Source organism: Myodes glareolus, chromosome 7, assembly GCF_982192425.1.
Source record: "Myodes glareolus chromosome 7, mMyoGla1.1, whole genome shotgun sequence".
In the NCBI taxonomy this organism is placed as follows: Eukaryota; Metazoa; Chordata; class Mammalia; order Rodentia; family Cricetidae; genus Myodes; species Myodes glareolus.
Genome location: NC_142032.1, coordinates 48645592 through 48657102, shown reverse-complemented (window position 1 = coordinate 48657102; position 11511 = coordinate 48645592). Strand labels below are relative to the sequence as shown.

The 11511-nt window shown below is 36.4% G+C and overlaps 1 protein-coding gene across 1 annotated transcript; it reads left to right on the top strand.

Moving 5' to 3' along the window:
- Positions 1 to 496: 496 nt before the first annotated feature.
- On the top strand, positions 497 to 1435 carry LOC146893592 (olfactory receptor 5B3-like). The gene has a single exon (XM_085692637.1). It carries the CDS (start codon positions 497 to 499, stop codon positions 1433 to 1435), a length of 939 nt encoding a protein of 312 aa, XP_085548763.1.
- The last annotated feature ends 10076 nt before the right edge of the window (positions 1436 to 11511 follow it).

The window sequence follows — 11511 nt, the reverse complement described above, 5'->3', positions numbered from 1 at the left end:
CAGTCTGAGTTTGAATTTCAGTTGGTTATACAGACAATGTTGCAATTAAGTATTATATCAGTATAGATGAAAAACACACTTTCGTGGGCTTAATATATACAAATATGTAAAAAATAACATTGATTATAGGATATTGTGCAAGTACAATATTTTTATAAGTAATCAAATGTGTCAGCTTTTATTGTAATTAGAAAAAATGAGCTGTCTAATAGGTTCATCTACACTAATAATTTTATCAAATTATTATATTGTCTATATGTCTACTTATAAATTGATAAAATCTTCAAATTATGCAGGTGATCTAGATTTGATGTTATGAAACCCAGTACACCATTGATACATTAAATTTGGGTTTTAAGTTTATACATTCTTTTCTACAATCTTGAGATAAAATGTATAGCTACAGTGGCAGAATACATACCATACTCATACCATCTAATTACATTTTTTATTACATTGCGTGTTATCTTTTTCATTGCTGCAGAGATTGTACAACATGATGGGGAACAGGACTCAGGTAACACATTTCCTTCTGCTGGGACTCACTGATGATCCAAGCCTACAGCTTCCACTCTTCATCACCTTCCTCCTTATCTACATTATCACCCTGGTGGGGAACATGGGAATGATCCTGTTGATTCTCATGGACGCTCGGCTCCACACTCCCATGTACTTTTTTCTAGGTCACCTCTCTCTGGCAGACCTTTTTTACTCTTCAGCAGTCACTCCAAAAGTCATGGCTGGTTTTCTTGTTGGAGACAAGGTCATTTCCTACAATGAGTGTGCTGCTCAAATGTTCTTTTTTGTGGCCTTTGGTAGTGTGGACCATTATCTGTTGGCCTCAATGGCATATGATCGCTATGTAGCAGCATGTAAGCCTCTATACTATGCCACCACCATGACTACAAGTGTGTGCACGTGGCTGATCATTGGTTCTTATATCATTGGTTTTGTGAATGCCTCCATTCATATTGGAGATACATTTCAGCTCTATTTCTGTGGATCTAACACAGTCCATCACTTTTTCTGTGATATTCCAGCAGTCATGGTTCTCTCTTGTTCTGACAGACAGGTCAGTGAACTGGTTCTTGTCTCTATAGTGAGCTTTCACATGTGTTTTGCCTTCATAGTTATTTGGATATCTTATGCATTTATTTTTGTCACCATCCTAAAGATGCACTCAACTGCAGGACATCACAAGGCTGTATCCACCTGTGCCTCCCACTTCACTGCAGTCTCCATTTTCTATGGAACTGCTCTTTTTATGTATGTGCAGCCTAATTCCAGTCACTCCATGGACACTGACAAAATTGCGTCTGTGTTCTACACCATGGTCATCCCCATGCTAAACCCTCTAGTCTACAGCCTGAGGAACAAAGAGGTGAAGAGTGCATTCAAAAAGGTAGTTTTGGAGGCAAAGTCTTTGTTACTTTAGTTTTACATTTCATAGACCCATAATACGTGAATTCATTTTTTCTCCTATTACTACTTATTGAACTATATTTAAGATTTACCTTTTGTGAATGTTTCAATATACACTTTTTCTTTTTTTATAAATAAACAGGAAAAGTATTCCCAGAATCACATACCTAAATTAGGATGCTTAAAACTTTAGGGGTTGCTTACACAAATCTTCAGTCAGGATATTGATGAATTTAATCATTTTTCTTTATTTGCATTAACATGTTAATACGAAGGCCCATATGGGTAGAAAGAAGCTTGTGAACAGAGACATGCACATGGGATACATGTGATGAAAAACTCTCATGGATATGAGTAATTTTTTACAGCTAAATTGTACATGGCTTTTCTGGAATTATTATCTATTCGTTTTAGTAGATTCAGATTAACCCTGGTAAATACGAGACAATATCCCAATTGTACATAAAAAGTGTTCCCTAAAATATCTTATACTTGCAGCAGTGGATTTAAAAAATTTGCCCTCATCAGTATTTGTGATCAGCATCTCATACATTGTGGGCTTTTCTGAATAGAACAGAAACCAGAAAAATTCTGAGTTCTTTCTCTCACTGTCTGTGCTGCTGGTTCTCTACTTTTGTCTTATCTTCTCTCCCATTCTCTTTTCCTCTCCTTTTTTCTTCCCTTTCTCTTTTCCTCCTTCTTTCCCTCTTGCCTTCCTTTGATTTTTCTCCTTTTTAACTAGTACATGTATCTTTTCTCATTCTTTGATGTCAGAAATCCTGTCTGAGCTTCAAGTTATACAGTACCCAGACCACTTTTTCCTTTCTTAGGATGCTGAATTCATACTAAATTGACTGAATACTTTCTTTATTCCCTAGACTTCATTCAGTATGTAAGGGGTTTTTACACACATGAAACCATACTCATAAATTTGTGTGCTTGCATACATGCAGTTTTATTTGGTTCTGCTTCACTGGTAAACAAAGAAAAGTTTCATCAACATTTATTACTGATAATTTAATATTTAATTTGGATATTATGATGTAAATGTTGCATATTACTTATTTGTTTTATTGCCATTCTAGTAGTCCAGTTTCAGAAGATGCATTATTAAATGACAATGAAAGTTACTTTTGTATATTTTACTGAAAAATGAACTATTATGATGTCTCCTATGAGTTAATACTTTTTGATAATGCCCTTTTACATAGTCACTATGTTAACATTTTAATTTTTAGAAGGGTAAGTTTTCAAAGTATGTACAAACATAATAAAGCTTTAAAAATTAATATATTCATATGTTACTAAATATTTTAGAGTCATAACAAAGAGAGTTTCTGAAAGAGCTGGGTATTCCTTTTCTACATTGTTTGAGGTTCTTTCTTGCTTTCCATATCTCCAGTATTATTGTTGCTTGTTCTCTTTGGTTACAATTATAGTCTTACCTCAGGACCTCTGTTCTTCCAATGGAAAATGTATCTCATTTCTTTCAGGCCTTTGTACAAATGTTACTGTATTGTAGAGCAGTTTACTCACCTCCTGTCCTGTATTCCCTTGTCATTCTTAACCATTGTGTCACTCTTCACAATCCATGTACTCACATTATTAATACCTATTCATCTTTCGCATGTGGAATATAAATTTCATGGGTCCAAACAATGTTTTGTTCAAATATATTGTTCAAATATATTTCAACTTTCACACATATGTACAATTACAAATGCATTCATATACATGTATTTATGACAGAAGTTGGTGGGAGTTTATTAGAAAAAACTTAAAAATACCTGTATGTGTGTATAAAATCCTATAAAGAAATTTCTTATGAATAATTAACATATGCTGATAAAAATAATGATTTTTAGCATTACATCAGGTGTCTTTGCTAGTGTATCTTTTTAATAAATAATTTCTGAATGAGTGACACATCTGTTGAATTTAATATATATTTTGAACCCTTGAGTGATTCATTGTGATAGTGAGTCACACATGATGATGTGGGATGTCCTTCATATGTGTTGCTTTTTGAATTATGATTAAAACTGTTTTGGCCAATGACTAAGCAGAGTAAAACCAGGTGGGAAATCTGAATATAGATAGATAGATAGATAGATAGATAGATAGATAGATAGATAGATAGATAGATAGATAGACAAAGAGAGAGAGAGACACAGACACACACACACATACACACACACACACAGAGAGAGAGAGAGAGAGAGAGAGAGAGAGAGAGAGAGAGAGAGAGAGAGAGAGAGGGCAGAGTCAAAGAGATTCCATGTAGTTGTCAAAGGAGACAGATGCTGGAAAATTACCAGAACTTTACTGGTTGGCCACAGTCTTGTGGTTATTACATCAAGCCCTCTAATAAGTTTTACTAAGAATTGATGTCAATTTAATTGGCATATAGCAACAACTTAAATGCAATCTTAAAATACATTAATGTTAAATATGTTATATAACTAATTTATATACATATCTGAAAAATCACACAACTGTGTTAAATGATCCAGCTGAGATCTAAATACTTTTCTTTATGCCCATGTATTAGTGTGTCTTTAAACTCCTCATCAAAGAAGATGATTTTCTGAATTAGAGGTTATTAGAGAGAACCACAACTTCTCTATGTGCAGAGCAGTGATTGCAGAGTACTCATTAACAAATGGGAGACCAATAATAATCTTTAATTTCTTTGGAAAATGTCTATTGGAATATTTTTCATTCCAAGTGAATAGCCCCACAAATTTACACACATGGGCAATATTGATTGGCCTCAGATAATAAAAATTTTAGAAAGACATGACATGGAAACTATACACATGATGCATTAACAAAAAACTGCCTAAAGAGACCTAAACATATGATAATACCAAAGGATATGTTATACAGAAGGACAAAAATCTCATCTCAAAGCTAAAAACTGCAGACAACTATGAACACATAGGCAGAAAATTAGCTTCTCCCAGGGATGATTCCTATAATTAGTTATTCAATGTAAAGTGGTCAGAACTGAAGTCAGATAAACAAAATCCACACTAAATGTACTCAGAAGGTTATATATATGTTACATATATGTGTAACAACAATAATAAAAGATACCATCAGTTTTACTATGTGGGGAATTTGTGAGGAGTTGGAGGATGGAGGGGAGAAAGCAATGTAATTTATGAATTAGTGGAATATATATGTTATATAGGGCTCGGGAATGTTGGAGGATGTGGAAATAACTATGCTCTGACTATATGAAAGTTTGAAAGTTTAAAAGTAAATCTCAGTATCCATAATGAGTGACATTTGTTTAAAAACAAGTAGGTTCAAGTTTTGTGGAACTCCTAGCGTTTGGGAGCAGGGTTTGTCACTGATGCTTTGTAAGGTTTTTGGGAACCTATTCCTCATACTGGGTCACTTTTCCAATCCTTAATTTTAAGGGAGGAGCATAGCTACCTCAACTTGATACACAATGTTCTGATGACACCCGCGGTACGCCTGATCCTTTCTGAACAGAAACAGAGAAGGAGTGGATTGAGGTGGGGCAGGAGAAGGTTTAAGGAGGGAATAGGAAAAGTAGAGTAGGAGAAACTAGGATCAGGATATAAAGTAAATAATTAAATTTAGTTAATAAAAACATCTAATTTCAATAAAGCACAGTCACCATATTTTTAGTTTTCATTTTAAATAACAAATGCTACTTGGTTTTGGGGACAGATAAATCCTAAATTGTAGGGTTTGTCCTTTGTTAGTGCCCATGAGGACTCCTGGTTTGTTTGAATCTAAAAGCCACAGGCAGAGTTCAAGGAGAGCTGGGAGTGCAGTCAATGACCAAATGAACTGTTAAAGACAATGATGCTGGGCTTTGATTCTACTGCATGGATGGGCTTTGTGGGAGTCTTGTCTGTTTGGATGCTCACCTTCCTGGACCTGGGGGAGCAGGGAGGACCTTGGACTTTCCATAGGATAGGGAACCTTAACTGCTCTTTGGCCTGGAGAAGGAGGGGGATGAGAAATGGGGGAGGGGATGGAAGTAGGAGGACGGGAGGAGATGGAAATCTTTAATAAAAAATTAATTAATTAATTAAAAAAGAGATCTCTCTTTCTCAGATTGAGATTTTCAGTATGAAGATTGTCACTGAGTTAGGAGTGATTGGACAAATGCCACTCAGTATGGATGTCAGTTTTCCTAAGTAACATAACTTTTTAAGTGGAAGTATAATCTAAAAACATTTCTTAGTAACTCATTAATATCATGCTGGCTTTCACATCAGTCAATTCAAAGATTGTACTGGTTTAAGCATCTTCAGCAAAATAACCAGAGTAGATAATTGTTTTTCCAAACAAACTTTAAACATTTATGTAATTTATCCAGGAATTAAAAGGGTTATAATATCTCTTATCTTATTTTCCCTCCTACACATGACATCAGCAGTAACAAGGCACAATATATTCTCTAGTTTGCAAAAATTTAAAAAGTAACATTCATGATGTGATGGTCTATATGTGCTGCAGGAGCTTCTTCTGCTCCTTCAGCCAACAGCCGCTGAGATACCAGCCCATTGGGGCGTGGTCTCTCTCTTTAAAAAAGTAGCGGCTGTCCTCCATTCTCTCTCCATCTTCCAGCTCTGTTTCCGGCTCCTAGACTCCTTTCCTGACCGTGCAGAGGGGCTGTTGTCTGGGACGGTAATCTGTAAGTTTTTTCCCTTTGAATAAATAACCATTCTATTAATCATAATTCCAAACTGGTGTGGGATTGTTTGTGACTTACGCCTTCATATATGTCTTATGAAAAAGCACCTTAGAGTTCAAAACATACATTTATTTCTCAGATTTAAGAAACTTGGGTATCCAAATTAACTTTTCAAACAGTTATGATATGATCTCTTTCTTGTTGGACATCTTTTTGCTGTATTTCCACATTACAGAAAGGAAAAACACAAAATATGTGACGTTTTCAAATGGGAGAATTCTGAGTACTTTGAAAGTTGTAGAAAGAAGGACATAAAAAAGCCTGCATAGCTTCCTAAAAGCCCATCTACATGTTCACTGATCCAGGATGAAGTGGAAAGGTATTCATTGCCTCCTATGAGACTGACACACATTGCCTTCCACACTAAGGGCAGCTTCACCTACTTTCATCTCCCCTGAAAGCCTCATTTATTAATGAATTCACCTTGAGTCTTAGACTCCAACATGTGTTCTAAGCTGATAAATGATTACAAAACTTAGCACATATTTCTTCATACACTAAATTTTATTTACATGCTTTAAGTGTAGTGTCCAATGATTATGTATTATGTTTTATTATTGCCAAATAACATTTTTGTTTTGCCATACTCTCTTTCCTGATGAATTCATTAATGCTTGGTATGCTTTAGAATGCCAAGACCATAAACACCAGAAACAATCTGGAATGAGTTCTCTCTAGAAATATGTTCCTTAAATCACAATTTCAAAATGAAATTCTGGTTACATAGGGATATGAACACAAACAAAACCTATTGAATATTTATTCATTTCCTGTAAATAATTGATTTTTCTGGCTATGTAGTATGAAAATTTCACATGAGTGAGTTACCCACAGAATGTTCCAGACTGAGGAAAGTCAATGTTGTTGAAACTGAAGAACTACAAAGAAACTTCAGTAGTAACCAAACCAGAAACTAGCTCCTCTTTCACAGGTGCATCTTACCACTTTAGACTCTTTGGATATGAACAATATTTCTATGTATTTTATTGACACTAACAGGATAATAATAATGTCTTATCTATTATTTGAACTACATAGGAAAATTTCAAATTAAAATATATTATGTGGATTTAAATTGATCTTTATAGTTATTTTCACCAAAATTTTAAATAATATTTTAATTTTTATTTAAAACCTATTTTGTTTTTGCATTTACTCACATGTATGTATTGTTATGTGTGTTACATAAAGGTCTGGTGCCTGTAGAGACCAAAGTCATCAGATTAACCAAGAGGTAGAGTTACAGGAAGTTGTCTGCTTCCTACATGGGTGCTGGGAAACAAACTTTGATCCTCTGCAAAAGCAATATATACTCTTAATTACTGAGCAATCTCTCTAGCTTTCTGAATTTTGTTCTTTAACTGATAGATAATACTTAATCATATTCAAAATGCACAGTACATGTATTTGAGAGGATTGTCAGACTCTTCATTTAGACTAATAGAAATAGATTACTTACAGGATTATTAATGACAGTGAAATATGGAAGTGATGAACTTGGAAGAAACATTGAGAGCTGTTTGGAGATGTGGGAGGGTGATAGTGGTAGAACATTTCTGTAGAAACAAAGACTAACTTTAAAGGATTCTTACATATCCATTTTAAACATTTTTATTTGTCAATTCTATTAAAAAAAAACTAAGTTTTGGCCTTTTTGTCTGTGAGGTCCTTGGACTACAAGGCATCCCTCTTTCTGTGCTGAGGAGTTCTGTCTGGATGGGTGACTATGAGCTATTCCCAGGGTGAACTGTCCTGGAATCAAGCACAATCCCACCCCCCAGCTCCTGTTGCAGGGGCCTCTCTGTTACACATGACCCTGCCTCCCCAAGCCTGACCTATTGTCTTCAAAGTCCTTGGCCCAGGAACAGCTCCTGATCCTGCACTAAGGCTACCCCCCTAGAGGTGTGAGTGTCTGTGGGCAAGGCAGGCCGGAAGATCCCCTCCAGGGAGTGCAGGGAAACTTTAGCTTCTGCTGCAGGATCTTCTGTGTTCCACTCAACCCTGCCTAACTCCCACAACTGCCCTATTTTCTGGGGGTCCTTGGACTACCACGCATCGCTGTTTCTGTGCTGAGGAGTTCCATCTAGATGGGAACAGTTTCTGCACCTACAATGAGGAGATCAATTCAAAGAGTCAGTCACAGAAAAGATTGGACCAAGACACCAAGACTCTTCTGGCTACTTTTGAAGGAAGAGATGGGCAGGTGCCAATGCAAGAATTCCTCCAACAACCTGAAAGGCAACATGACATCACCAGAATTCAGGGATCAAGAAACAAGAAAAATTGAAACCCTACTCCAGAATAAATAGAAGAAATCAACTTTAAATGGAACTTTATGAAAATAATAGAAGAACTAAAACAGGAGATGAAAAACTGCCATAAAGAAATGAAGATGACAAACAAAAAGGTAGACAAAATGAATAACTCTTTCAAAGATAACCAAGAAAAAGCAATCAAACAGGTAAGGGAAACAGTTCAAGACTTGAAAAATGAAATGAAGGTAATGAAGAAAACAGAAACCGAGGGAAGGCTGGATATGGAAAATCTGGATAAATGAACAGGAACTACAGAGACAAGTATTACCAACAGAATACAAGAGATAGAAGAAAGAATCTCAGGCACTGAAAATGTTATAGAGGAAATAAACTCACTAGTTAAAGAACAAAACAAATCCAACAAATTCTTAACACAAAACATACAGCAAATCTGGGACACTGTGAAAAGACCAAACCTAAGAATAATAGGGGTAGAAGAAGGAGAAGATGTACAGCTCAAAGGCCCAGAAAATATATTCAAAAAATTATAGAAGAAAACTTTCCCAAGCTAAAGAATGATATTCCTATGACGGTACAAGAAGCATACAGAACACCAAATAGACTGGATCAAAAAAAAATCCCTTCGCCATATAACAATCAACATGCAAATGGAAACCTATCAGAATTACACCTGACTTCTCAATGGAAACCATTAAAGCCAGAAGGTCTTGGATAGATGTGCTGCAGACACTAAGAGACCATGGATGCAAGCCCAGACTACTATACCCAGCAAAGCTTACATTCACCATTGATGGAGAAAACAAGATCTTCTATGAAAAAAAAACAGATTTAAAAAATACATAGCCACAAACCCAGCCTTACAGAAAATACTAGAAGGAAAATCACAAACCAAGGAAGCCAACAACACCAACAATAGCACAAGCATCTGGCAACCCTCTACCAGCACAACTCAAAGAAGGGAAACGCACAAACACTACCACCAGAAAAAATAACCGGAGTTAACAACCACTGGTCATTAACTTGATATTAATATCACTTAATATCAAGGGAGACAGAGACCCACATTGGAACACTGGACTTAACTCCCTAGGTCCAAACGAGAAACAGAAGGAAAGAGAATGTGAGCAAAGAAGGCAAGACCAGAGGGAACCTTCATACGACGATGGATGACGATACACACGGAGACCCACATTGGAGCACTGGACTGAGATCCCCAAGGTCCAAATGAGGAGCAGAAGGAGGAAGAACATGAAAAAGTAAACCAGGACTGGTAGGGATGCTATCACCCACTGATACAAGGGGACTGATCTAATGAGAGTTCACCAAGGCCAGCTGGACTGGGACTGAATGAGCACGTGATCCAACCAGTTTCTCTGAATGTGGCCGGATTCTCTGAATGTGGCTGGCCTAAAGTCTTCCTGAAAAGCCATTGACAGTGACATTGGAACTTGTTTCCTCTGCATATACTGGATTTTTTGGGATCCAGTCTGTTTGGATACTCACCTTCCGGGACCTGGAGAGAGGGGGGAGGAACTTGAACTACCCACAGGGCAGGAAGCCCTGACTGCTCTTAGGGATGGAGAGGGAGGAGGAGAAGAAGTGGGGGGAATGGGAGGGTGTTGGGAGGGGAGCGGAAATGGAAACTTGTATAATTTAATAAACTTTGAAAAAAAACATATGAACACATTTTCAAAAAACAAAAAAAGGCACAGGTAAAGAGAATGGATACAAAATCAGGATCCAACATTCTGCTGCCTACAAGAAACATACCTCAAACTCAAAGACAGACACTACCTCAGAGTAAAGGGTTAGGAAAAGGTTTTCCAATCAAATGGACCAAAGAAAAAAGCGGTGTGGCTATACTAATATCTAACAAAATTGATTTCAAACTTAAGTTAATCAGAAGAAATAGAAATGGACACTTTATACTCATAACAGGAACAATTATCAGGAGGAAATCTCTATCCTGAATATCTATGCCCCTAAAATAAAAGCACCCACATATGTAAAAGAAACATTACTAGAACTCAAAAGCATACATCAAACCACACACTCTAATAGTGGGTGATTTCAACACTCCTCTCTCACCAATGGGCAGGTCATCCAGAGAGAAACTTAACTGAGACTAAGTGACCTATCAGATAATGAACAAAATGGGTCTAAAACACATCTATAGAACATTCCACTCAAACAGAAAAAAATATACCTTCTTCTCAGCATTGCATGGAACCTTTTCAGAAATTGATCATGTAATTGGTAACAAAGCAAACATCCATAGATACAAAGAAATTGTAATAACCAACTGTGTACTATTGGATCACCATGGAATAAAGCTAAAATTTAACAACAATTCTAACCCCAGAAAGCCTACAAACTCATGGAAACGTAATAGTCAACTACTGAACCACTCCTGGTTCAAGGAAGAAATAAAGAAAAAATTAAAATCTTCCTTGAATTCAACAAAAATAAAGACACATCATACCCAAACCTATGGGACAATATGAAAGCAATGCTAAGAGGAAAGTTCATAGCACTAAGTGCCCACATAAAGAAAACGGAGAAAGCACACATTAGAGACTTAACAGGACACCTGAAAGCTCTAGAAAAGAAAAAGAAGCAGATTCACCCGGGAGGAGTAGAAGATTGGAAATAATCAAACTGAGAGCTGAAATCAACAAAATAGAAACACAGAAAACAATCCAAAGATTCAATGAAACAAAAAGGTGGTTCCTGGAGAAAATCAACAAGATTGACAAACCTCTATCCAAACTAATCAAATGCAGAGAAAGAACACGCAAATTAACATGATCAGAAATGAAATGAAAAGGGGGACATAACCTATAACATTAAGGGTCAGCTTGTTGGGGTTTCTGTCCAGCCCGGTACCCCACAGCTGGCAATTCCCAAAGAAAATCACACAGAATCTACATTAGGTTATAAACTGATTGACCCATTAGCTCAGTCTTCTTATTAACTAATTCTTACATCTTACAGCAAACCATAATTCTTGTCTGTCTTAGCCTGTGGCTCTGTACCTTTTCCATCAGGGCAGGTTACACCTTGCTTCTCTGT